This window comes from Oryzias latipes, chromosome 4, assembly GCF_053564925.1.
Source record: "Oryzias latipes strain Hd-rR chromosome 4, Olatipes_Hd-rR_3.1".
NCBI lineage: Eukaryota > Metazoa > Chordata > Actinopteri > Beloniformes > Adrianichthyidae > Oryzias > Oryzias latipes.
In genome coordinates this window covers 36,205,262-36,232,933 of record NC_136240.1, presented here as the reverse complement: position 1 = coordinate 36,232,933, position 27,672 = coordinate 36,205,262, and the positions used below count along the sequence as shown (strand labels likewise).

General features: G+C 41.5%; 2 protein-coding genes across 5 annotated transcripts; both read left to right on the top strand.

Annotated features, from left to right (window-relative positions):
- The first annotated feature begins 432 nt into the window (after window positions 1–432).
- Window positions 433–7,808, top strand: rx1 (retinal homeobox gene 1). Of its 2 annotated transcripts, XM_004068380.5 has the most exons (4): window positions 433–719; window positions 1,089–1,445; window positions 4,889–5,142; window positions 6,327–7,808. In XM_004068380.5, the coding sequence occupies exons 2-4, from the start codon at window positions 1,136–1,138 to the stop codon at window positions 6,795–6,797; spliced, it is 1,035 nt and encodes a 344-aa protein (XP_004068428.1). In that variant the 5' UTR covers window positions 433–719; window positions 1,089–1,135; the 3' UTR covers window positions 6,798–7,808. The 2 variants fall into 2 exon arrangements, with proteins under 2 accessions (XP_004068428.1, XP_020558440.1); XM_020702781.2 differs by lacking the exon at window positions 433–719 and having other exon boundaries at window positions 1,006–1,445.
- Window positions 7,809–19,316: 11,508 nt separating this feature from the next.
- Window positions 19,317–27,628, top strand: haus5 (HAUS augmin-like complex, subunit 5). Of its 3 annotated transcripts, none has more exons than XM_011474580.4 (20): window positions 19,317–19,526; window positions 19,647–19,766; window positions 19,885–19,947; window positions 20,140–20,172; window positions 20,468–20,492; window positions 20,578–20,710; window positions 21,000–21,159; window positions 21,818–21,914; window positions 22,021–22,112; window positions 22,190–22,244; window positions 22,320–22,447; window positions 22,530–22,611; window positions 22,701–22,840; window positions 23,831–23,993; window positions 24,111–24,191; window positions 24,277–24,422; window positions 24,832–24,928; window positions 25,316–25,454; window positions 25,571–25,703; window positions 27,394–27,628. In XM_011474580.4, the coding sequence occupies exons 2-20, from the start codon at window positions 19,669–19,671 to the stop codon at window positions 27,494–27,496; spliced, it is 1,968 nt and encodes a 655-aa protein (XP_011472882.1). In that variant the 5' UTR covers window positions 19,317–19,526; window positions 19,647–19,668; the 3' UTR covers window positions 27,497–27,628. The 3 variants fall into 3 exon arrangements, with proteins under 3 accessions (XP_011472882.1, XP_020558438.1, XP_011472881.1); XM_020702779.3 differs by having other exon boundaries at window positions 19,361–19,485; XM_011474579.4 differs by having other exon boundaries at window positions 19,362–19,545.
- The last annotated feature ends 44 nt before the right edge of the window (window positions 27,629–27,672 follow it).

Below are 27,672 nucleotides of genomic sequence, written 5' to 3'. Positions count from 1 at the left end.
TTTTAGTTTTGTTGTAAAGAAACAAAGTAAATTATACACAGACTAAACAATTCAATATATGCAGTAAGTATTTTGACCCTTTCAGACACTTTTAGTGGTAAAAAAGTAGAAGAAACATCAACGTCAAACGGTTTAAAGGTGGTAATAATTTGGTTTTAATCGAAAACTTAAATGCATCACCGCCAAATGTTGTCAAAAAATGTTACATTGAAAGAAAAAGGTCACTTTTGCCCCAATTTAATAGATATTTACAAAGATGCAAAGGTTTCCTTCATTTCTGCAGTTCCAGGTTTTCTCGTGTTTGATTCCTCTTTTAGTCCTCTCAGTGGCACTAACTAGAAATGGCACGTAAAAAGGTTGTTTGGGCAGAAAATCGATGTCAGGGGAGGGATTACAATTAGCAACCCTCTTGTAATCCCCTGGTTTCTCCTCTGATGCGCCGCCTCATCTCCTCGTCTGTCTCAGTCCCAGCTCTCCTCCGCCAGCGGATGTTGCTTCTGCCGGCTGCCTTTGCTGTTTTGAGAATTGCACCTTTTTTTGGAAAGTGTGAACGTAATTGTTGCACACAGAGGAAGTAGAGGGATGTGAATCAGCAGAGCGGGCTGAGAAACCGCTGCGTGGAGAATCTGGGGGGAATAAAGTTGGGGGGGGGGGTGATCCATCCAGCTGGACTGCTAGTTTCTAAAACTTTGACAGGACGACATATTTGCATCCGAAAGGTAAGGACTGCAAACCATTTATTTATTCATCATCAGCACCAAACAAACTCCTACATGTGAATTTTCAACACATTTCCTCTAAAGAACTTGTAATGACATCAAATGACGGAAATCTCCGTTTCATCTGAGGATGTTTGACTTTGTTTTCAGTTCTGATGTCTCACACTTGAAAAGATTGACTTCTTAATGTAAATATTGTGGGAAGAAAAACCACATTGAGTGTTATGAGTCATTAAAAAGCATAGTTTTTTGTGCTGCATGCCCAAACATCCTGTCATCTGCTGAGGATGACCTCTGGGCGTTTGTGTGGACGGATGCGGCGTTTGATTCCCGAGTGGTGACCTGTGACCTCCTGTGGTCTCTCATCAGCGCCTCCCTGCCCGTCCACGGCCGCGGGTCAGAGCCCAGACGCTCTCATGCATTTATCACTGGATACCATGAGCATGGTGGACGACGGCTGCCTCTCACCCGCCAACTTCCACCAGATAGGGAAGGGTGGCGTTGCGGTTGCGGGGGGCCACGTCCACAGCATTGATGTCATTCTGGGTTTCAGTAAAGACCAGGAACCAGTGCTGAGCCCTGTTGCAGGGGCCCCGGGGCCCCAAAGAGCAGGCGGGGATGACATGGCGGAACACGGGAAGCGCCCAGAGCCCTCGCCACACCCGACTTATGGCGGACCCCCCCACTCTGTGAGGAACAGCGACGCAGAGCAGCATCAGTACCACGGTTAGTGAAGGATGGCTCTCTGACCGTCAGCAGCACCTTTGGTCGCTAAGATGCAGAAGTTTATAGCTTCAAAAAATAAAAGGCAATTTATCCTTTTTATTGATTCATTCAGCATAACTTGTCTTGGGAGGGGTGGGGTTGATGTAAATGTCATTAAAATAGTGACCCGCCAAAACCAGAGGGGATGTTCTTAAACTGGAACCTTTTATGATGGGAAAATGCCCAGATTAACACTTTAAAACAGAATGTCAAAAGTGTTCATCCACACTTGAACCTATAGTTTTACCTAAATGTTTTTCTATTTAAACAGAAGTATAAATAACCCATAATAGAACATGGGAAATGTTCCAATCAGTCCTTTGGTGAGCAGGAGGATCTTCCTTCACGTTAAACGAGGCTTGGCAGGTGACTTTTGAAGTGTGACTTTTTACTGGACTTGTTTCTGCAGAAAAGTTTGAATTCTAAACAGGAAAAGCAGCTGAAGGGCAGATTTACTGTTAGTGAAGTCAGAGATAAATCACAGGACAAGATGGTGCGGGGGCTTTATGTCCCCAAGACCAATCCCATCCCCTTGTGGAATTCCCCCTAATCTTCTCTTCTGCTAGATTAGATTGTCCAGCTTCATTCGGGTGTTATTGTCATCGTTCGGTCTCAGAATTAAATTTGCCACGTTTAATCTGAAGCTATTTTCAGGCGGGGGCAGGTGGCCTGTGAGTTTGGGACGGAAAAATGAAAGCGGGATTCCGGTTCAACTCCGTTTAAATGAAGGTAGATGACATCACTCTTTGTGTTTGTGGTTCTCCTGTGAAGTGGGTCCAGTTCTTCCTGAATGAGCTGCCTGTCAGTGCGTTCGCTGTCAGTCGCCCCCCCATCTCTGCCGATCAACAGTCGGCGGGCTTCAGACCGGTGGCTGATGGGCTGACAGGCCCAGAGCTGGTCACTGAACCACAGCTGACCTCTGCCTTTGTCAGTGGCTGCTCTTTGTCATGGCTGCTTAATGAGAGGAGGGGAAATGAACCTCTCCTAATCCCACTTTGCTTTTGCCACCACCGCCGTTTGCCGGTGGAAAGATCACGGCCACCTCGCTTTAGCAACACATCCCATAAACGGGGGCGGGCGAAGGCGGGGCTTCTCACAGTCACGTCCACGACCCAGCAGGTCTCACCTGCTCAGGAGGACTGTGGGTAATCACGTTTCCATGACAACCTCCTGTGAAGCTCCAGCGGGTCGTTCGTGAACCTGACGAGAGAAAACCTGCAGACGCTTTAGAGCAAAACTGTTTGAAAAGTTTTCATTTGAAACTTTATTTAAACAATGTTTGCAAAAGAACAAACTATTTGTTTCCTAACTGAATCGGATGAAAGTAAAAAAAAAACTTTTTTCAACAAAGATGCTCTTATTTTATGTCATGCAAGAAAAATATTCTTATATAGAAAGCAAAATCATTTTATTTGGACTTTTTCCTGCTTTTTGCAAATGCCACTAAAACTAAAATCTGTTTTAGCCAAAGAGACAGAAAATACGGAAAACGAAACATAAAGTAAGTCCAAACTAAAATGAAACACTAAAACTGGAATAGATGGACATTGTCAGTGTGGCTCCGTCTATTTCCTGAGAGGCTACAGAGTCAGAGCTCAGAGTCCTTCTTAAATGAACTTCCACAGTCCAAATTCTTTGTTTCAGATCTTTACTTCTCAAAGGTTGTTACAAAAAATGTAAATCCAAAAACAAATAAACATTAATAAACTTTAAAGTACAGTTGAAAGCTCTCTCTCTCTGTAGCTTCAGAAAACTAACGTAGCAATGAGCGTCTGGCTACGTCACCCAGCCCAGCCAATAGAACTGCTGGCCTCCCAGGATGACCTGTTCCTTTGCAAATGCGGTTAAAACGTTGTAGGGTGTTTAAACGGCTCTAACACACATGCTTGATTACACGGCAATAGAAATAGTGTAACTTGATGTGAAGAAAACCTCAACTTTTTTCAATCTTCAGTGGAAAAACATTTACTTTCTTCAGGTTTTAGTGTGCATAATTCTTTTTACAGAAGTTTGTTATTGATGTTGAACTAAAAAACTTTTTACCATACTATCCAGCTTGAATATTTATGAATATTCATTGTTTTTTTAACGTTTAGGTGGGACAGTTTCAAACAGAAAGTCATTAAATGATCACCAACTCTACAACTGTTAGAATTGAACCTCCTTTCAGAATCCCATAGATGTCTGTTTTTGAATCCTAAATCATTCTAAAAGCTGTGAATGACAGGCTCAGCATCACCAGGAGGAGCTCTGTGGTTGTAGTTTTGATTCCACGTCGTTTATTGTCTTCCAGTGATAAAAAAGAAGGAACTTCCAGGCAGATGTGGATGGTCCTGTCACCAAATATTGGTGGGATGAGTTCCACACCCATGAGCTGAAAAGTCCTGCACTATAGGTTCTGATTGCAGTTAGATTCTTTTAAAAAGCCTTTTCTAAACTTTCACGGCTGGTGGAAGAATCTCAGATTAGTTTATAGTTTTCAACTTCTTAGAAAGACAAGTTAACTTTCTTTCCTGTTTTGGAGCAGATGCTCCTGGAAGTTTGGCCCATCTGCCTCCATCCTAAATGGGAATCTCTTATGCAAGGAAGTCAAAGGAAGTCTTTTCCTACCTCTGACATGCGGAATGACTGCTATCGTGTTACTGCTTCACAACAGCAGCTGATCTCATTTGGAGATCACCTTCTTTGTACTTTAATTCAATTACTTGCTGGTTTGACTAATTTGGGATTGGCAAAAGGCATCGCCTTGACTCGGGTCCACACTTTTATGACCATGGAAGTTCACACGGAGGTCACTGAGGAGGAAGAGTGCTGAGGAAGACGAGTGTGATGAGGCCTCACAACGACATCTCTGCAGGTTCAGTTTCATTCAAACGGTGACGCTGCTGCTCCGTGTCAGATGAGGAAAAGTGTTTGCGTCCAAATGGAACATGGTCCACACAAAAAAACAACACGTTTTTTTAATCAAAAATATGTTTTTGTAATAAATATCAACACTAAATCTGTCAGAAGCCATCAGCAAAAGTATTTTATGTAATTTTTAAAATATATGCATTTGGTTTCTTATTTATATTCATTGAAATGAGTTCCCAACATTTGCATTCATTTGCTGTTAACTCTCAAAAGAGCTGAGATTCTCTGACCTTCCGTGACCCCTTTTACCTGACTCAGCTGCTGCCCCCCCCTTTCTCACAAGCTTTTTAGGTTGGAACAGATGAAAACCTTTGAGCAGCTTTTCCTCTTCCAAGTAGGAATCTTCCTGAAGGTTATGGAACCCAGCAGCAGCCCGCTGTCGTGGTTGATGCTTCTCTAAACTCCTTTCCTTCTATTGCTGAGTAAAACCAAACCAAAAACGCAGCTGATCAACGTCTTTTTTCCTGGATTACTTCTCGTCCTCCAAACAGACACGGGCCTGTTTGCAAACCAGAGTGATGAGGAGCTGGCAGAGCTGAGGCAGAGCATCCAGATGGACGAAGGAAAGTCTCCGGCGTCCAGCAAAGACGATCCGCCCAAGAAGAAGCACCGCCGCAACCGCACCACCTTCACCACCTACCAGCTGCACGAGCTGGAGCGCGCCTTCGAGAAGTCCCACTATCCAGACGTGTACAGCCGGGAGGAGCTGGCCATGAAGGTCAACCTTCCAGAGGTTCGAGTCCAGGTGAGACCGGGCACCACAGGTCCACACGGACGAATGTGTCCCTTCATTCATGAACCCAGTCTTTCCTTTTTCTGGCTGCACTGCAGAAAGAGGCAGCCCAAAAACAGGGAAGAACAGCAATAGCAGAATGAAGCGTCTAAGCAGGGACTCAGTGAAACACGGAGTTCCACACAAGCATCCATGAGGAAAAATAAACTACAAACGGTTAGATAGGATATCTGAAGGTTGAATGTGACACAGCCCAACAAGCATTTTGCTGGTTTTAAGCAAAGGGTTTGTAATTTGTAGGTTTTTTATGGACTAAAAAATAGTTCATTTTGATTACGGTGACAAAAACTGAGCAGTGTAACAAATGAAAATAATTCATTTTAGAACAACATGTGAACAAAATTAGGATGTCATCTGGAGAAAAGTTGGCTCGACTTAATAAACCCTCATAAAATCTGAAACCAGCACTTATTCTTGGAGCATAAATCCAAATGAAGGCAGTCTGCCGGACTTGTTTACATGTATTTAACGTAAAAATAACATCCTTTAACCTGATTAAAAAATGAACGTACAATTTGACTTTCAAATCAAGATTTTTGATTGTCAAGCAGAATATGTAGCAAAAGGATTTGGACTCATTTTCACAGTAGTTTCCTTATTCTATAGATCCTTGGAAATTGAGACAAATCATTCTGATGTTGAGAAAAGTTTAGTTACAACAAGTCAGAGCTGGTCAAACATCTTTATTATCTAAGGTTTTATATCAAAAGTGTTGCAGTGAACTGAAACTTTAAGCTCTTTTGATCCTTTTACACCTTTAGTGGTTTTTCAGCGTTCAGGTCAGCAGATCATGAGGTTTAGTGGTTAATTGGCTTCATAAATTGAGCTAAATGTAACGACGATGAAGAGCACACATCACCTGATGCCATCGTGGAGTTTGGATTGTTGTGGACTTTCTTTGCAGGAGTTACACTTGAAATAATCTCAATGTCAATGTATCTTTTTTGTTTTTCTGCCTTTTCAGGGGGAAATGTAAACCAGAAGAAGGAGAATCTGTTATTATCATTTTCTGAAAAGCTGCTTGGCAACAGAAAACAATGATCTGGTTTCTGTTGATGCATTAAAAACTGGATGCACATGGCCGTGTTGTGCAAATAGTCGGTTCAATTCTAGTTTTGGATTTGTTTCTCTTCCAGGTTTGGTTTCAGAACCGCAGAGCGAAATGGCGTCGACAGGAAAAAATGGACGCGAGCGCCATGAAGCTCCACGACTCCCCCATGCTCTCCTTCAACCGTTCGGCCCCCGTCCACCCGAGCGTGGGCCCAGTGACCAACCCGCTGGCGCTGGACCCCTGGCTGCCCTCCCCGCTGTCGAGCGCGACGCCGGTCCACAGCATCCCGGGCTTCATGGGCCCAGCTCAGGGGCTGCAGCCCAGCTATGCCAGCCACACCTTCATCAACGTCCCTCCCCACTCTCACCCTCATCCTCACTCCTCCATGGGGCAGGGGATCCAGAGCATGGCTCCTCCTCCGTACCAGTGTGCAGCGGCCTACCCTGATAAGTTCCCCATGGAGGATGTAGACCAGCGGAGCTCGAGTATTGCTGCTTTAAGAATGAAGGCCAAGGAGCACATCCAGTCCATGGACAAAACATGGCAACCCATGTGAGCAGGGAGAGGAAAGGAGGATTGGAAACTGTGAAATTGGACATTTTTTCTATTAACTAATTCTATTTTTTCCTGAAGTACATCAAATGAATCCTGCTTGTTTTGTTTTAGGATGCCAAGCAGCAGAAACCTCCTCTTCCTTCCTAGAACACCAGCACCAATGCTGTTCCAAATAACCCTGATTAAGCTGACATATTTGCATTTCCATCAGCATAAAACGCTTTTGTCATATCAAAAGTATTCTTTTCACTAACTTTTCTGCTAAAATCTGACCATTTTCGTAAAAGAAGGTCAGTTTCCGTTTGGTCTAGAATTGTTCCTGTTCACTAAGCTGCAGGAACGGAGGATGTTGGCACTTTATGAACCACCAGGTTGGAGGAAATACCAAAAATGAAAAGGATCTTTACTCTGAAGGAAAACAGCAAAACTGTGGGAGTGATGAACGCCGGCTGTCGCTGGAGGGACGGCTGGCTGTGAGGATGTCACCCCACATCGTCCCGTCTTTGTTTGGGACAATTGATCTTTGTCTGAGGGCGGAGGGGCACAAACGCTGTAGGCTCAGACAGAAGCCTTTTTTTCACATCAGAGTTTAAACAGGACCCTTATTTTGAAATGTCATTTCAGAATTTATGTTATTTAATGTTTTTGTACCTTTGGAAAAAAAAATCACTTTGACATGATAACCAACAAAGAAACAGGCTGGTTGATTTGAAAGATGCTCATAAAAGGAAAGTCGTGTCGTAGCTGCCGCCTGATAAGTCGATTTTTTAATGTTTTCTTTTTAGACAACAGACTTTTATCTTTCTTAATTAGGATTTAAAGAAGAATTATGGACCAAAAACAAACCAAAGGTTAGAGAACGTTGCACAGGAGCAGTTTTAGATGTTTTTTGGGTTGGAAATTTACAAGATGTTGTCATATGTGTCTTAGTTTTATGTGTTTTGTGAGTTTTCATTTATCAATGTTCTGGAAATATCCAGAGAAAATAAATATAGATTTATAGGAGTTTTATTGACACGTTCTCCTTTCAAGTTGACCCCTGCAGCCATTCCCACACAGTGGAGTTTTTTTAGTGTTTAAGACTCCGGAGCGATTATTCCAGTCTAATCATAATCATCTGACATACAGCAGCATTCTTTCTCTTCATCTTCCTCCTCTTCCTCCTCTCCCTCCGTCATGTACGAGCTCTTTCTATCCCCTCCCAGGGATCTCTGCCGCTCCACAGTTTGGTGGCGGGGTGCCAGCCTGTTAGGAAGATGAGACTCCAATCAATCAGAGTTTCCAGGGGGGGGGGGGTCCAGAACGCAGACCCGGCTCCCTAATTGCCCCAAGCAGGCGGGCAGGCGGAGCGGGCCGCTGCAGCACATGTTCACAGAGCGACCGGCGCCTCCGTGGCCCACGCAGCATCCCAGTCACTCTCCTGAGCAGATGGGGGCCGGAGGTGCTTGGATGAGCATGTGGAGGAGGCAGAGGTGCACGGGGGCCGCGGGGGCCGTGTTTGTGTGATTTCTGACACGCCTCAAAGGCACCAGGAACGGCTGGATGTGACTCTCAACCAGGTCACATAGCTGCGCCTTTTCTAGAAGATCCTCAGGAATTTTTAAGAACCAAACAGGACGACTTATAAAGATGTCATTACATTGAAGGGTCTTCATGAACTTTGTTAGCTAAGGTTTAAGTACGGTGGGTTCTGGATAAGTGGATGACCTGAAAACGGCTCACACTTTAGTCTTTAGGGGATTTGAATTTCCAAAGGAGCAACATTTGTTTTTCTCCTCAGGAAAACAGGAAAGCCTAAAATTAACGGATGAAAGAAGGTGAAAACATGAAGAAAGAGATTAAGCTGAAAAAGTGTGGGAGCATAAAGCAGCACACAGAGCAGAGGAGAGGCGGGCGGATGGGGCTGCTCATCAGGCTTAATGATGGAGAAAATCCTCCAATTAGAGCGTTTTCCTGTGCTGCACCATGAGTTCAGAGTGGGGTCTTCTGACAGCTCAGGGATTAGGACCCGGGCCGGACCGGGCTGACTCGGGTCCGCTCAGGCACTAACTACTATCGGCCGGGTCGGGGCTTTAGAACCAGCCAGGGGCAGAAGAAGGCAATGTGTAAGCGGCAGTCACACAAAGAAAGGCATGCTGGGAAAACGAGCAGCAGAGAAACAGTTCTCTGTGCAGAACAGTTCATCAAACTCCAGGCCCAATAAGTCAGTATTTTAGGCAGAAAAGTAATAAAAAGTTGATGTTTGAACTAAAAACAGCAGTAAATCTGCAGAACTTTCCCAGCAGCTGCTTTTTGGAATCCAGTCAGAACTGTATCCAAGCTCACACAGGAAAAGAAATAAGCTAAAAGGACTAGAAACTGTGTCTGCCCAGTCATTACACTCCCACCACCGTGCTTCACAGTGTTTGGGCAGCTAAACTTTCTTACTTCATTCACTTTCACAGACTTCGTTCATCTTATTTGAATTGTTCACATACAACTTTACAAATCAAAATTCTTATTACATTTTCCGTCTATAGGGAAAGTTCTGATGATAAGGAAGCCCCAAATGTTCAACAGTTAATTTATAAATCAAGATAATTTCTAAATCCATTGTTCTGTTTTTATTTGGGAATAACAGTTTGACCAGAAACTGGATTTGATGGGAAAACAGGAAACCTAAAACACAATCTTCTGCACTGTTATGTTTTGGAATTTTGATCCAGATTAATTAGGAAAATAGTTTACTGTTTAAAATCAAGATTTAATTGAGAAAAAAGCCTCCCCTGGTGGCACTAACACTCTGCATGTTTCTTCATCTGTAGCAGTCTATCAAAGCCCTCCGATCCTCTTTCAGTCTGTTCTCAAAGGTTCCCCGTAGTCTTTTCATTATGAGTTCAGTCATTTTTAAGGACATAGTTTCTGCAGAGCAGCAGGAGTTCATCAGAAATTCCCCTCTGAGTTGTGGACGGGACCGTTGCCCTGAAGCAACCCCGCCTCCCCTTCCCTTCCTGTTGCGAGGTCCCGCCCAGCGTATTTCCGACGTCACAAACAGGTTCTTTTTCAAACTGTGTTTTTTCGCCTGCTCCTGATTTCCAACAATTTGAATAAAGAAAGATCCAGTAATGCAATTTGAATCTAAATGTTCTTGATAGATGCCCTCCATCCTCAGGAAATTGACATAAGAACATGTTAGAAACACCCTTTTCATCGGAGGTGGTCTTTAGGTTCATTCAGACGTTAATATTATCCATATTCATGCTAAAACAAAGTCTGCATTTGAGGTTTACGCCATTTTAATCCCGGTAAGGATCACAAACAGAACTATTTTTTTCCTTTTCAGACCTGCAGACGGGTCTACAGCAGCCAAAGGCGCATGAACATGCAGAGAATGTCTGCTCCTCAGGCGTCTTTGAGCATATAAGGTCTAATGCAGTGAAAAACAGACAGAAATTCTCCAAAAGGTGACAGAAAATCAGAATGGAATTGCTCATGTAACTGATCAATGCCAGAAGGCTCAGCTATTTTCATGGGGAGACTGTCCTGATTTTGTGGACGGGATGACGGGAGAACTCCAGCTTCCAAGAGCCAAACCAACAAATCACATCATCTTTGCGTGAATGTTTGTGTAAAACTACATGTAATCCCACCTAACACTTTACCCAACAGCCCCGTTTGTTCATTTGAAAAGCCGCTGACTGTGTGATACACCAAACATCTACCAAGAAGCCGCAGGTGGAAGAGTTTAGGGCTTAAATCTAAAGTATTGTTCACTAAAACGGGTCAACTGAATGTAACGTTAACAGTGTTTAACCTGACACCAAAAGCTAACAAACTGAACCAAGACGAACAAACCAAAGCAATACAGGCTGGTCACACCATCCACACAAACTACAGGGAACTACACACTGTGATACACAACTCTGACTGAAAAAACCCCACCACTAAATCAGTAACTCAACAGAAGTTACCTTCATTAAAAATCAACAAAGAGCTGCGTAGATCTTAGCCTCATGAATCAAGTAAAGACACAAAATAACAGTCCCGTTCGCCCTCTTTCCAGACAAACAGCTCCGCCATCAGACTCACCTGTAGACCAGTCAGAGGTCCACAGGTAAGGAAACAGGAAGTCAAACTCTACGGGAAACTCACAGACTCGATGAGCATCGAAAAGTTCAAAAATAAAATAAACTGCATAAAGTTTTTCTTGAGCTACAATAACAAATGAAAAACCCCAAATGGTCAAATAAGGTGAGTTCAGAACTCGGTCTTTATCGGCTCGGTGGACAATGTCATCACTTTATATTCAGTGTCCTACCAAAGACACTCATTTTCTGTAGAAAAAGTATCAACAGCATCACACAAAGCATGGTGGAGAGAGTATCATGATTCGTTTATGTGGGATTGAATTATCGTTTTCTATTTAATCTTTTAATCTTTAATCGTGTGAGTCCAGGTGGGAAAGGGGCTCTTCTGGTTTTTTTAAATCAAGTTAAAGAAATGAATTCTTTAAAAAGTTTCTATTCAGCCCAAATAGAAAAGGTGTTTCTTGTGGTTAAGAGCAACAGGAATTGACTAAATTAAAGATGAACCACTGGGAATTTAAGACGTCTTATGTCAGTCTGGCTCATTCCCGATCCTAAAACAGAAGTCATGAAGTGCTATGAATTCTGTAGTTACCGCTGCTAAACCCTAAAACATGCATAGAAAGGTCTCTGTTGGTCATTTTATGAGGAAGCCAGAGCATCAGGTGATGTATTACAAAGATGTGCAGTTTGTGAGTCAAAAGACTAAATCCATGACATACACTGGTTTTCCATGACCTCTGAGCCTGTATTTACTAAAAGTATTTCCTTTTATCAAATCAAATTTTTCGTTTTTAAATTTTGTTTCTGCATCAAAGTGTGTCATAATTAAATGGGTTTTATTAAATGTTTTATTTATCAAAAAACCAGGACATTTTTCGTCTCAAGCCTCATTTGTTGCATCTTAAACAGAAGTTTGTCTTTGACTGGAACACGCCGACAGGTGAGGCGTCTGCAGAGACCCCTGGCATGGGGGGGGGCTGAACCACGTCCACATCCTTGAGGGGTTGGATGCAGAATTACCACCACGGCCGTGTTCAGCAGGAATAACCGGGCCCCCGCAGACTAATTGATTAATTGTGCACTCCATTATTTTGCTCCTGCACTCTGGCAGATCTGAGGGGCCCGGCTGCAGTTAACAGTCTTATTGGGGAGACGCGCTCCTCGCTCAGGAGAATAAGGGAAAAAAGCGGAATTAATTGGGTTTGATTAAGGGAGCTTTTCAATGGGACACCGGTTTTTCACATGACATAATTAGAGGTCAGTTGGCGAGGGCTGAGGTTGGGTCGCCAGTCGCCAGTGCTTTGTGGGCGTGTCTGTGAGGGGGCGACAGAAAGACGGCGGTGTGTGTGGAGGGGGGGGGCGCTCCCTTCACACTTGTAGGGCCGTGTTGTGTGTCTGGTGTGGTGCGTTTCTATGGGCTCGCTCAGCAGAAAGCCCACAGGGAGGTGGGGGCCCTCTGTGCACACAGGGAGGTGGGGGCCCTCTGTGCACACAGGGAGGTGGGGGCCCTCTGTGCACACAGGGAGGTGGGGGCCCTCTGTGCACACAGGGAGGTGGGGGCCCTCTGTGCACACAGGGAGGTGGGGGCCCTCTGTGCACACATTGTGTGATTCGTTTTCCTAGAATTGCTGGCATCAGAGACACAGGCCTGAGGCTTTTGTGGAAGCTCCACGCTCATTAGCTGCACATTTCAGACACTATATTATTGCAGGAAACCTCATGGATCAGTGCTGAAGGATGAGAAAGACACTTTTGGAACAAATGCCTTCATTGCAGACATAATAATCCGTCTGACATATAATCTAGATGAAGCAGGCTCCCTGGGTGATTAGATTATCAAATATTTTCCTCTATGTTTGCATTTTTTCCCCTCAAAGCTGTTGGGATTTTTTCATTTCATTGACCCTTCTTTCCTTTTCTGCTGTAATAATTTCATTATAATCCAGAGGATTTTCTTCTGGGTGAGATCATTTGATGTGACAAAGGATTCCGTCCCATATGAAAGCCTAATTTGCTTGCATGGATGAAGCACATCTGTTGTTTTTAGGAGGTCCCCTCGGCTGCAGGAGAAGATCTTTATAGATTTCTGCTGGTTTAGGGAGGTGGGGGCAGCTTTTTCTTTTCTGGTGCATATTTTTTGTTCTCTCAAATGTTATTGTTAATCCCAAAGTTGCTGGTTTCAGTTAAAAGCTTCCATGGCATTTCCTCCAGCTCATTGTCTCTTGGATGTGCAGGGACGCCCTCTCGTGGAGACAAACTACAGAGGAATATGGATCAAAAACGGGTCCAGTTTCTTTCTGAGCAAAAAACAACGAGAGCCGCAAAAACTGACTTAACCTTTAAAAAATACACTTTTTTATATTTTGTGGCCATGAAGCCATTTGTTTGTAAAATGTAGCTTTTAAATATTTACAAAAACAGGATGGTAAGTTTTATACTTTTCGGTATAAAACTAGCAATATTTTCCTTTACAGCAGCACATAAAAGTACCTTTCAAAATAAAATACACCCTGTGTCAAATAAGAATCTCCTGCTGCAGCACATTTACTTTAATTAAAAATGAAAGAAAACCAAGTGAATTATGACATTTTCTATCATGTCTTTGGTGGGATTTCATCCCTTTTCTGCTTTTCCTATCAAAAACAAATTCTACACCAGTGATTCTACACCATGCATGGTGTAGAATCCATTTTTGTATCTATACTTATAAACAAAGTTACAGTCAGGACCATAAGTATTTGGACAGAGACACATTTTTTCTAATTTGGTTTCTGTACATTACCACAGTGAATTTGAAATAAATCAATTCAGATGTCACTGAAGTGCAGACTTTCAGCTTTTATTCCATGGGTTGAACAAAAAGATTGCATAAAAATGTGAAAAACTAAAGCATTTTTAAACACAATCCCTTCATTTCATGGGCTCCTAAGTCATTGGACAATTGAAATAAGTGAAAACCAAATGGTCATTCCTAATATTTGGTTGAAAAGCCTTTGTTGGCAATGACAGCCTGAAGTCTTGAACTCATGGACATCACCAGATGCTGGTTTTCTCCTTCTGAATGCTCTGCCAGGCCTTTACTGCAGCAGCAAACAGTTGCTGTTTGTTTGTGGGCCTTTCTGTCTGAAGTTTAGTCTTCAACAAGTGAAATGCTGCTCAATGGGGTTCAGATCAGGTGACTGACTTGGCCATTCTAGAATATTCCACTTATTTGCTTTAATAAACTCCTGAGTTGCTTTGGCTGGATGTTTTGGGTCGTTGTCCATCTGTATTATAAAACGCTGCCCAATCAGTTTGGCTGCATTCACCTGGATCTGCGCAGACAGGGCTGCATTCACCTGGATCTGCGCAGACAGGGCTGCATTCACCTGGATCTGTGCAGACAGGGCTGCATTCACATGGATCTGCGCAGACAGGGCTGCATTCACCTGGATCTGCGCAGACAGGGCTGCATTCACCTGGATCTGCGCAGACAGGGCTGCATTCACCTGGATCTGCGCAGACAGAGCTGCATTCACCTGGATCTGCGCAGACAGAGCTGCATTCACCTGGATCTGCGCAGACAGGGCTGCATTCACCTGGATCTGCGCAGACAGGGCTGCATTCACCTGGATCTGCGCAGACAGTCTGTCTCTGAACACCTCAGAATTCATTGGACTGCTTCTGTCCTGTGTCACGTCATCAATGAACACTAGTGTCCCAGTGCCACTAGCAGCCATGCACGCCCAGACCATCACACTGCCTCCACCGTGTTTTACTGATGATGTAGTGTGCTTTGGATCAGAAGCTTCTCCACGCCTTCTCCATACTTTTCTCTTGCCATCATTCTAGTAGAGGTTGATTTTGGTTTCATCTGTCCAAAGAATGTTTTTCCAGAACTTTTTTAGATGCTTTTTAGCAAAGTCCAATCTAGCCTTCCTTTTTTTTAAGAAGGTTTAAGAAGGTTTTTTAAGAACGTTTTTATTTAGAAGGTTTTTAAGAAGAGGCTCAAGACCCACCTTTTTAGTCAGGCTTTTAAATGACTTTGAACATTTCCTATGTCTTTTTATTTTTTATCTATCTATTTATTAATTAATTAATTTATTTACATATTTATTTATTTGTAAGGACTATTATTATCTCTCTTTTTAACATGCTATTCTTTTTATTGTTATTTTACCAATGATACGTAGGTTAGGCTTTAATCAGTTTACGTATTTTATTTTTTAATTACTGACATTGTTAAATCCTATTTTATTTATTTTTTTATCTTTTTTTTCTATTTTTATTGTTGTTATTTTATGATAATTTTTATTCTGATGTTTTTAACTCCAGTGTTTCCTCTTGGGGATCCATTTTTCTGGGGCTTGACCTGTAGGGGGTGCTGTTGCTGCAGTGCCCGTTCTCGTTGGGCGGGCTGGGGTCCCGCTCTGTGGTCTAATAGCCATGGATGGGGCCCTGGGCTGCTCTGTGCTGGGCGGGCGCTGTGGTAGTGACCCCTGTGGTCGGGCTGGGCCTTGGAATAAATGGATCCCCATCATATGGTTTCCTCGCAGCAGTACCAAGCCAGACCTTCTTTAAGCTGCAGTTCTTTGGTTCTGTTCAGGGTTCTACGGGGGGAACTGGGTAGGTGGGGTGTGGGTGGGTGGGTTGGGGGGTTGGGGGTGAGGGAGGGGTCCCATCTTTGTGTGATTGTCCTTTGTTTGCTGTTTTTAACAATCTTCGGTTTTTATGACTGTTTTATCTGCTTTTATGTGAAGCGCTTTGTGTTTTTAATTGAAATGAAAGGCGCTATATAAATAAATAAAGTTTGAGTTTGATTTTCCTATTCTTGAGGCTTATGAGTGGCTTGCATCTTGCAGTGTTCCCTCTGGATCTACTTTCATGCAGTCTTCTTTCTATGGTAGACTTGGGTATTGATCCGCCTACCTCCGGGAGAGTGTTGTTCACTTGGTTGGCTGTTGTGAACGGGTTCCTCTTCACCATGGAAATGATTCTGCCATCATCCACCACTGTTGTCTTCCATGGACATCCAGGTCTTTCTGCATTGCTGAGTTCACCAGTGCTTTCTTTCCACTCCTAATACTGTAGCGATTTCTGGTTTCATGGTTTTTTCTTCTGTTTTCTCAGCTTAATGATGGCTCCTTTCACCTGCAGGGAGAGCTCCTTTGACCGTATGTTGTCTGTTCACAGCAAAATCTTCCAAATGCAGCACGAGTCCTCTAATCAACTCCAGGTGCCTCATTCATAAAACTTTGCGTTGGATTTGCGTCAGAAGTGGCGTACGGATGAAACATAGGACGTGCAAACGCACAGAAATATTCGGAGTTATAAAACCGTGCACACGCACATCCTACGCATCTTTCCCATTAATAAATCACAACCAATTCTAAATGCAGCGCAGCTTTTGCGGCTTCATGACACGCCCATAGTTGCCCATAAATAGTCCGTGAAACGCCCACAAATGAATATTCATTGATTGGGAAACCATGGCAAACAGAGAGGAAATCAAAAAAACGTAACTTGACTCAATGTGAAGTAGAAGTTATCGCTGGCGAGTAGGAAAAGAGAAAAGTGTTGTTTGGAGGGCACAGTGTGGGCATTACTGATGCCAAAAAGGCACGTGAGTGGCAGACGGTGGCAGACGCCGTAAAGGACTTGAAGTGGGACAGGCACGGCGTGGTTCCTCCGAGTGCTCCTCTGTAACGCCGGGCCCAAAAGCCCGCAGAGGTCCAACAGGACGGCTGGAGGAAGTCGGAACCGGCTCATAAGCCACTCGTCCTCGTTTGCCAGCACGTCTTCTTGCTGTCTAAAGATGCGTTCACTCCGAATTCTTCCATTTGCCACATCTTCTAAGAGCGCCAGATCAGCCATTGTGCGTCATTACGCATTGTGATGGGGCATTTTATTTCCCTCCATTTAATTACATCTGACAAGCTACAGATGTCGGTAATAATCCACGTGGAAATGGGAAACTGATCAGCAAATGTAATTTCTTGTTGCTTTCTGAATGGTTGAGACATACGCCATACATTGTTTTATCAAAAATAAAACAAACTAAAGGCATATGCATGAATACCATAATTCTGTAGCTTATGAAGAAATGTTTTAATGTGAAAACAACTTTCCCTAGTGGATAATTAATGCATCTCTCTCTATCTATCCATCTATCTAATTGCACCTATATCTGCTCCGCCAGACGGACACACTGACGAGAATATCAGTTTTGTACATTATTTCGTTCTGTTAACTATATTATTTATGAGGATGAATTGCACAACATGCCAATATTGCAGAACATATTTCACTTTTCTTTTTGCAAATAAGTGTTCATTTGAATTTCTGTTGTAATTTTCGTTTGATTTTTTTGTTTGTTTCACTGCTGATGGATCAAACGGGTGTTTGTGTAGCTGTTAATTGTCAGACTTGCTTTGTGAAGTCTTCATGTTATTTCTGAGAGGCAGTATTGTCATTTTCACTTTCACGTGTTTCTTCCATCTGCCGACGGTGTCGCCGTTTCTCATTTCACCCGTTTTTGTGCGTACGCCTGGGTCAGAGCTTGAAGGACCGCACATTTTCCCGTCAAGTTTGCTTTTTATAAATATCAATTATTGCGTAGTGAGTGGCGTACGCCTTCTTTTGTGCGTACGGAACCTTTAGAAATGAGGCCCCATGCCTTTTATCTGCTTCACTCATAATGACATAACAAAGGAATTGCCCCCACCTGCCCATTCAATAGCATGGAAGTCAATTGTCCAATTACTTACCATGAAATGAAAAAATGCTTTAGTTTTTCACAGATATATGCAATCTTTTTGTTCAACCCATGGAATAAAAGCAGAAAGTCTGCACTTCAATGACATCTGAGTTGTTTTATTCAAAAGTCACTGTGGTAATGTACAGAAACTAAATTAGAAATATTGTCTCTGTCCAAATATTTATGGTCCTGACTGTACGTACTTTGAGAACATTGCCTCTGAACAACAGACCCTGTTGCGTAGCATAGATTCAAATTTGTGCTAAACTTAAATGACTTATTTTTATTCAAATTTGTAACTTTTTTTTTTAGCCAGAGGGGCCAAATTGGAAGGATAAGGTTGCAAAGCCCTGAATTAATCTATGATAGCTTGATTCAAAATGTTATAAGTCAATGTTTCAGTCAGACTCTGTTCAAGTGGATTGCATTTTAGTTTTCCATATCAATCCGAATCTTTTATTATGTAAAGTAAAAAAATAAAAAGTGTATTTATGGTTTAGAAATTACAGTGAATCATTTTAAATCCTAATCATGAATTGAAGTAGTCAGTGTGAGCCCAAACCCTTTTCCAACTGTACTGTCATTAAGATCAGAACATCAAATTCTTTTTGGTAATGAAGTAAAACAGGTAATTCATCAAAGCTCAATAACCTTTTAATTTACACCAAACTGTTTTCTTTTACTTAAAGAAAATGTAATGACGGTACTTTGCTTTTTATTATCTTTACTATCCGAATTGACAGTTATTTAAAAATGACATTTTATTGATGTATTCATTTATATTTACTATTGCTTACCATTTGTTCATTTTACATGGTTAGAAAAAATGCTTTGATCCTGTCACTGATGTTTTAGCTGTTAAACATGAATGTATGGCGCCCTCTACTGGACGCGCTTTGTCATGACATGTTCTGTTTATTTACTAATTGCAGTTCTTGACACAATTTGATCAAGTTTCAAATGTTTTCAGCTGTTTTTATTTATATTGAAAACAGTAAAGAAATTGTAAGATAGTTTTGGATTTTTTTTTTAAAAACAACAAACAAAAACTCCTAAAAACTGTAGCCTGTTTTATGATTCAAAAATGACACTCAGATCAAAACTTTTTTTAATTGACTGAAATCGACTCTCTTAAACATTTTGTGTTTTCTTTTACGTTTTGTTCATACTTTTACTTTTGTATTCATGGGATCACGTTAGACAGGGGTCATCTGGAAGGCTTTGTAGTTTTTAGGTGCGGTGTGGGACAAGCAGCCTTTTTTCCCCCACACCTTTATTTATCAGATTCATTTAAGTTGATTTACTTTTTACTGGTGAACATTTAGAGAATTCCTTAGTTACACGGTAGAGATTTTATGTGAAGAGTTACATTTCTGAAAATAAAAAAATCTTAATATTTCAGGTTTGTGTACATTTTGACTGAAAGTGATGAAAATGTGAAAGGAAGATTACGTTCCCAAACTAGCTTACATTTATTTTATTATTAATCAGATCATTTTGATGTTATAGAACTGATTAATATCAATATTCTACTTAAAAAACAGTGAAACAATCAAAATATATGTAAGAAAAACAGCAGAAACTAAAAGCAAGAAATGAGTAAATGTCAGTGGAATAAATAAGGGAGCAACAGCTAGGTTGAAAGAAATCAGCTGATGGAGGATATGACGGAGCAAATGACGCCTGGAGTCATGGGAGAGGTGTAATTCTGAACTCCAACAGGTGGTGGCGGTAGCGAGCGGACAAACCCCGATTCAGAGCCACGAAGAAAAGTTGGCGCGTATAAATCCGGGCGGGAACATGAGAAGAGTTTACTGGAGTTTTCTGATGCTCCGTTTAATTAATGTAAACAAAGAAAACACGAAGCTACAAGAAAAACTGGGCAGGTGGATCGACTATTTCCCCAAAGCTTAAGGAAAGCAGACACGTATTAGCTTTTCGTGTTTGTACGTTTAGCTAGCTCCCGTTTGTTTTGGTTATTGTTTAGCTAGCTCCTTTTTTTGTTTTCCTTACTTTAGCTCTCTTATTTTCGTTTTTATAATTTCAGCTAGATCATTTTTTAAGTCGGGATGTCGGATAAAAGTCTTGTGGATGAGTTGAGACGCTGGGCGACAGAAGAGTTTAATCTGCCTCCGGACAGTCTTCCTAACAACAACTATTTGAAAACGTGGGTTTGCCAAACTAAGTCCACAACGCGAGTTTTTTTTTCCATCTTCATAAACTATATATTTGATCTTTCTTCATCACTGTTTTCTTGTATCAAATGTCACCGTTTGCCTTTCCAGACTGTGTGTTGGGAATGGCAGGTCAATATGGAAGTACATGATCCAGCACGTTTACTCACAAAGGTTAGTGTTGTAGTATTATTTTTAGTCATAGTATTCTTGAAAGTTTATTTATTCAGTTTTATTTCAGGCTGAATTTACTACGTTCTCGATTAGCGTCCCTAAACTAAAAGTTAGGTTTGCTATCTAAGCTGTATAGTGTCTTTGGAAAAAAGGTTTCTAGAGTTTTTATTATTTTTGTTTGTTTTCCTCTAGGAATGTCAGAATCATGCGTGGCAACCTGCAATGGTATCCTTTGGGCTAAAACGGTTATTTTAAAGCCTATATGAGATGTAAGGCAATGTCTCATAGATTCAGTTTTATTTCTGCCACTGAATCTGAAAAGTGTCATTAAATTTCTTAAGAGTCAGTTTTGTACATTTATTTAAATTACATGGTGTACTGTTCACTTAAGATTAAATTCTGTCTTAAGTGAACTGTTATTCTTGGCTGGGTTTCTGTATGTATTTCTAGTTTATCCAAGGCTTTGTGTAATCGTATAGTCATGGTTTGTTGTAATCTTCCTTACTAAATGATGTCTAAGGTATCAAACACTTCAAGACAAAGAGGTGAGATGATGAATCTTCAGCTTTTTGTCCCTCAGTAGTTTAATTCATTACCTCTACAGCATATCTGGTGTGTTTACATGCACAGTTGAAAAAGGCGGAAGGCCAGAGCGAGGCTGCAAAGCGCAGAGAGCTTCAAACGAAGATTGAGCAACTCCGATCTGAGATCATTGTTGTGGACTCTCAGATTAGAGGAACGGAGGAACAGCTGGCTGCACAAGGTTCTTCAAACCCTCTTGTTTGGTCTATGATTGACAGATGAGATGATAGTTGATGTGTTTCAGTGAACAGTGTTAATGGCTTACAACCCCATGTAAGAATAGGAGCTTAAATTATAAAAGAAATCTGCACTGACTGCATATTTTTAGTTTCCATATGGGGCCAAGACTTTCTACTTGAGGTTAAGCTACTCTTATACTGAGATCAAAGACCAAAGTTTCGTTTAATGCTGTCATTTTGCCTGTCAAAATACTAAGAGGACTAATGTGATTCATTCTTCTTGTTCCACAGAGCGATCCATCAGTTGCATCAAAGGCCAAATAAAGGACAGTCAGTGCAGAGAGCTGATCCTGCAGGCTTTTAGACAACGCTGCTCTTTGGGTCGTCAAATACTTTCTGATGACTTAAAAAAAATTGATGGCCATTGCCAAGGTCTGGAAGAAATTGCAAGGTAAGAGGAGAAAAAAAGTCCATTTTAAATTCAAATGGGGACTATTTTTATGTTTTCTGACGGTCCTGAAGCAGCCCATTTTAACTCAAAAGACTAAAAGTAGAGAACTGGGATGGGCCGATATAATCCGACATTTCCCCTGCAGCTGTGTCTGATAGCCGATATTTACTGAAACCGATTCTTAAGTGTCTACAAGAACGGAGTTTAGATTTACTTTTTGTTTCTTTATTAGAAACTTTTCGTTTACTGGACAATTGCATTGTACCTTTGCTTTTTAACATCCAGCAAAGACTTTCACAGGAACAAGCATCACCTTAAAACTATCCGATGTATTTGTAAGCATTCAGATCATTCATTAAATATTGGACATAACTGTAAACCATAAGCTCCCCGTTGCCAGAGATCTGTTAGGAACATGTGTTCATACCAAAATGACATTTACCTGAACACAGTCGATTACTGACTGGCTGTAAACATGAGCTTCCCAATCTATTAGGAACAACATTTCAAAAATAGTGTTTCTGAAAGCCGTCAGAAGAACATCTGTAGATTTTAGACCGATAACCTCAAATGATGCAGATATCGGCTGATGCCAACACTGATACTGATGTATCGCCCATTCCTATATGAAATGTTTTGTTTGTTTTATCCGTTGCAGGAAAGCAGAGATTGAGATGCTTTATGAAAGTGAACCTTCAGACATTATGGATGATAAAAGGGGGAACGTAAAGGGAGGAGCAGAAGCACAAGTTCTAGTAAGATCTTAGTCTCGCCTCTTTTGTTATATTAGAATCAAAATCTATCTGAAATCAAATCCAGAAACCAGCAATTTAAGCTTCTGACTGTGTTTTTCTCCAACAGCGTGAACTGAGAGCACTGTGTGACGACAGAGTCCAATTTTATCAGTCATTACAAGAGAGCGAGCTCAAACTACCAAACTCTGCCAATAGACAGTGAGATCGCATTTGAAAAACCTTTCTTTTGATTTAGTTTTTGGAAAATATTTTTTACTACATTTTCTTTATTACAGTATGACGCGTGAACAGAGGACCACTGTCTACCAATACTGGCTGAGCTCTGTGGAGGTTGGGAAAGTGTCTTGACATTTTTGTGGATGATATCGTACTTGTTTCTCATTTTCAAATGTTTGACATCAACAGAAGGTGTTGGGTGATTATCCTCCAAACCATGTGCTCTCCGCACTGCAGTATTTAGCCTTTAGAGAGCAAACCGAGCTGGAAAAGAAACTGGTTTCTGCAGACGTGACTCAGGATCTGACGTCTCTTCGGTAGTGCAACATTGCCCTCATCTGTGTGCTTTTTTTTTTCTTGTCACGTTGTGCTATAAAATCAGAGTTGTGCTTCTTTTAGGTTCCAATATGAAAGCAATCGCTTTTTGGATGTTTCATTAGAGGAGAAGAATGAGTTGCCTCCTGTCAAGACTCTCTTAGAGGTACTACTGCTTAAACCAATGCAATACTCCTTAAAGTATTGATGGGTACTTGGAGGCTTGACATTTTTGTGTATCTGTACTTTGTCCAGGCTGCTTGGGAAGAGGTGCAGCAGAGTCAGGTGGAGCTGGCCCAGACTCGCCGCAGAGTCCAGGGGCTCAAACAACAGTTGGTGGTCCGTAAGAAAGAGACTGCTGCTGCAGACGAGCTCCACTGTGATGCTGCTGCCCTGTAATTATGCTCTTTGCTCTAGATAAGCAAGCTTTGTACTGTATGTGCACATAGAGGTGACAGTGGCTCAGGTGGTTGAGCGGGTCGTCCAATGATCGAAGGGTTGGCGGTTCGATCCCCGCTCCCACCAGCCAAAATGTCGTTGTGTCCTTGGGCAAGACACTTCACCCTCCTTGCCTCCAGTGTGGCTCCACTGGTGTGTGCATATGTATGAATGATCCCGGTGATGGTCAGAGGGGCCGTAGGCGCGAAATGGCAGCCACGCCTCTGTCAGTCTGCCCCAGGGCAGCTGTGGCTACATCAGTAGATGACCATCACCAAGTATGAATGAGGAGTGAATGAATAATGGACATAATGTAAGCGCTTTGGGTGTCTTGAAAAGCGCAGATAAATCCAATCCATTATTATTATTATTATTATTATTATAAATGGGTTTAGCATGTTTAAATCAAGAAGAAAATTCAGATTTGTTTAATTTTTGTATGCATGTTCTGTTATTACCGCGAGGGGGGGGGGGGGGGGGGGGGGTCTAAGGGCTGGGATGTCCAGTTTAGTTTATTCTGTTTAGTTCAAGTTTAGCATTGTCCTATTGAATTCTATGCATTTATGAACCTTTTTGATTGTATGTTTACCTTTACAATTACCAGTACAAATCCCACTGAGGAGACGACTGCTGTTGTGAATATAGAAATAACATTGAATTACAGCACTCCTTATATGTGGGGAATAGATGCATCAGAATGGAATGGGTTGAGAAATACTGTAGCCTTACACACCAGTTCCTCGTTTTCCAAGTATAAGGAGGTGTTGGGTGGGACCCAAAGATTTGGTTTTACTGCTACAAGGATTGTAGAGACCAGATGTAGATGTTCTGGGAGCCACACTCAGATCTGGACTCTTATTTTTCCCGTGTTCAGTGCACATAAATGCATAGATTTGTCTTCAATTGATTGTGTCTTACGGTTTTTGTGGACTTCGTGTTGTTGTTAGGTCAGCACTGGAGGTAGAACTGCAGGGTGTGATGCAGGCGGCTGCCCTTGATCACATCAGAGACTTCTGCATCCAGTTGGACCGGCATGCCAAAAGCCGTCAGGAGGCTCTAAGAAGTCTTCACAACCAGTGGCAGAGCATTCTGGACTTCAGAGAGCTTGTGGTAAGGCGTCATAATGAAATGTGTGAGAATAGATGGATTTCTATGCAAGATTCCTTTAAAAGTTTTACCACAAGTGTGTCTTTAGTTAAATCCAACACTAATACTTTTCCCTGACAGGCCCTCAGACAGGAGCAAATAAGAGGTCTGATTAGGGGAAACTCGACAGGCAAGACGCAGCTAATCCGCCTTCACAAGGAGGTTAGTTTGGAACTTTTGACATTTGATTGAAGGGAAAACCTACAATCCACTTGACTCAAAACTCATTTGCTTTCTACTGTTTCAGCTGCAGGAATTCATTGAGGGCAAAGTTTTGCCACAGTTTGCAGACGTCATAAATGCAGCCACTGATCTACGCAACTCTATTTCTAAGGAGGCCAGACAGTTTGGATCAGTTTCACTTGTTTCTCTGGACCGCAGGGTTGTTGATGGGTGAGTTTGTTTCTTAAAAAGATACAAAAAATATACTTTTTAATGTAGTTTTTATGTTAGCAGTAACTTTAGTTTGGTTCTTAATAAGAATCCTTTGAAAAGTCAACTAAAAATTCTGCACTCATAAATTAAGCCATGTGACATTTAGTCTCAATAATAACTAATGACTATCCCTGCCCAGTTTAGTTTAGTCTGTTTAGTATTATCCCATTGAATTCTATGCATTTATGATCCTTTTTGATTGTATGTGTACCTTACCGGTACCAAGCCCACTGAGCAGACGACTGTTGTTGTGAATTTGGGCTACAGAAATGAAATTGAATTGACTTTTTCTAGAAAAAAACAACTTCTTCTTCTTGGATGAGAAGAACTGCTTCACATATTTGTTTTTGCTTCTTTCTTGTCAAAGTATTCGGAGAGTTCCTGCATCAAGTTTGTCAATCCATCGCTTGGCGTCTCCAAACTTCAGCAGCTTGTGTCAGAACCTTTCATTTCCTGTGCACAAGGTTAGCATTAGCACGTAGCGGTGCTGCCTCTTTGGACAAAGGCTGAAACAATCTTTTGCCTTTCTTCTTCCTTTCAGTCAAGGTTTTATGGCTTTTCTTGCTTTGTAATGTGTTTTGTGAATAATTATACTTTGAGATGTAAGATCAGTAAACCTCTAAAAATCAATTCCCTTAAAAAAACCCTCATATGTTTTAGGAATAACTTATTTTCCTAGTGAAGCGGATAAATCACTTTATATTTCCTCAGAGCTCTTAAAGCCACTGAAAAACATGACAATAATTCCAGTAATTGACATTTTCCCTTTAGAGAGCTATGGTTTTAATGAATAATCAAGTTTAATTTCTGCGACTATTTCTCAATGTTTTGAAACTCTTAAAACCCTTCAGGCACCAGAGGAGCTGTGCTCACAGGCTCGATACCTGCAGCTGGACTTTCGGTTTCTTCGTCGCTTACTGCAGCTTTACACCACCAGTCTGCAGAACGTACAGACAGAAGCAGAACAACTGCATGCATCTGATCAAAAAGGTAACAGAGTTGTGCTCGAAGCTTTTTCTACTGATGCAGAAACATTTAATCACATGGACAAATAAAGAAATATGGATCGAGAGGTTTTGTAACCAGTGAACATGCACACTTCCCAGCGCTGCTGAACAGAATCAAGGAGGAGGATCAGAGAATCCTGAAGTCCTTGCTTCCCAGAGCCAGAGGCCTCACACAGGGCTGTGCACAGGCCCTTTCCTACAGAGACCAGTTCCAGACAGCCATCTCTCACTGGTGAGCCTGTTACGACTCTGGGGTTTATTTCAGAATTGTTTGTAAAGAAAAGAAACTTTTGTATTCCTTTTTTTTTTCATTCCATTAGGCTAACAATTTTAGCTTCTTTGTTACAAATCATGGAAGCCGAGAACAGCCACCTTTTATTTTTTACAGGCTTTCTAGTGACGACGGCGTCTATCTTATTACGAGAAAACAGTTTTTATTCTTGTGATAAAATGACAAGCCCTCCTTCGGCCTGCACCTCCCAGGCATCAATCTATAACGGTGTAGACGGCCTGATCCCCTCATCTGGTCACCGATCAAATTGACAACAATCGCAGAATCACTGAGCACTGCTGCAGCCGCCTGCGCAGCTGCAGCCGGGCCAACCTTCTCAAATGACGACGACTGATCTGAAGGTTGTTTATGACCGACAGTGTCGGCACAAATCTCCACCGGAGTTGGCCTATGATTAAAGTAATCAATTATAAATTATTTCTTCTGACACTTTCTCTCAAATTGCTTTTTGCTGCGGGTTGTAGAAAAATAAAAAGTAAAAATTTTTCGTTAACACAAGAGATTTGTTATTTTGTGACATCTTGTTATCACTATAAATAAACGTATTTTTATGATACTGTTAGTAGAAAACGGGTGTTGGATTCACAAAATTTATACAGTAAACCCTTGTTTTTCGCGGGGGTTACGTTCCAAAAAGAACCCGTGATAGGCAAAATCCGTGAAGTAGAAACCTTTATTTTTTAACAATCATTATACAATTAAATACTCTATTGTAAATTGAAAAGAAAAAACAAACCATTTCACAGGCTCAAGCATTTGTTTCACAAATAAAAGTACTTTAGAATAAAGTTTTTTCAACAAATAACTCTGTACTGTACTATCAAATAATAATTTTAATCATCAATGTGAACAGAAGGCTTCAAATTGCAGAGATTAGCCCCGCCCACCGCGACCCGAGTAATTGGATTAAACGGGAGAAATTTTCAAATGATTATGAAAAAATACAAAGTACAGTGGGACAAATAGTGGCTCAGGTGTATTTCACTGCTCTTCAGACTGAGCCGCTGCATCCTGACTCCCCTCTGCAGTGTTTTCTTCTTTTGAAGCCCGGGTGCAGCTGTGTTTGTTCAGGAGAACAACATAGTGATTGACAGTTGTTGTTGCTCTTTTTTCTATGGGTTTTAGAGATACTCCAAATTGCAAGAGAATTTGCACGTACGTAATGTAAATTTGGCGAGCTGTTTTACGTACCTGTTCACTTTAAACTGCAACGTCAAGCACAGGTAGAGAAGAAGCGGAGTGACTTTTTAGCCAATCAGAATGCAGAACACAATGCACGATGCAAATCCGTGAAGTAGCGAAACCATGAAAAGTAAACCGCGTTATAGCGAGGGATCACTGTACTTCATAACTTTTGTTTGAATTTTTTTATAATATTTCTCTAAGAAGATTAATGGCTTTTAATAGAATGCTGTCTCTAAAAAAAGGAATTTGGTTTAAAAAATGTATGCGCCAGTTTCTAATGATATTGATCGTTGTAGTCATAAAAGGTTTTTTAACGCCAAAATCCAGTTATGTACTGAGTTTGAATTTATTTGGTCTACTCTGTTTAAGTATTAATGTGATCAGTAGTGAACATTTGATGCTCTTACTTTGTTTTGACACTGATTCTGTGTGTTTCTGCACGCAGGTGGGATAAACCTGCCCAGCACGTCCTACCTGAAGTGAGTAAAGGAGGACTGACTTTCCAGCAGTGGCTTCAGAGGTGGAAACTTGCTGCCAAAGACTTGTAGCTTGAAACTTTGAACTCTTTTCTGTTGGAGCCACAAAAATGTCGGTTATGGTCTGCAGATGCTGCCTGAGCGGCTGCTATTTTCCCTGCTCGATCATGAAAAATCAGAAATAAATAAAAATGTTAAACCAAATAGCTGCTTCCTGTTCTCTGTCATAGTAGAAGTTTGTTTTGCTG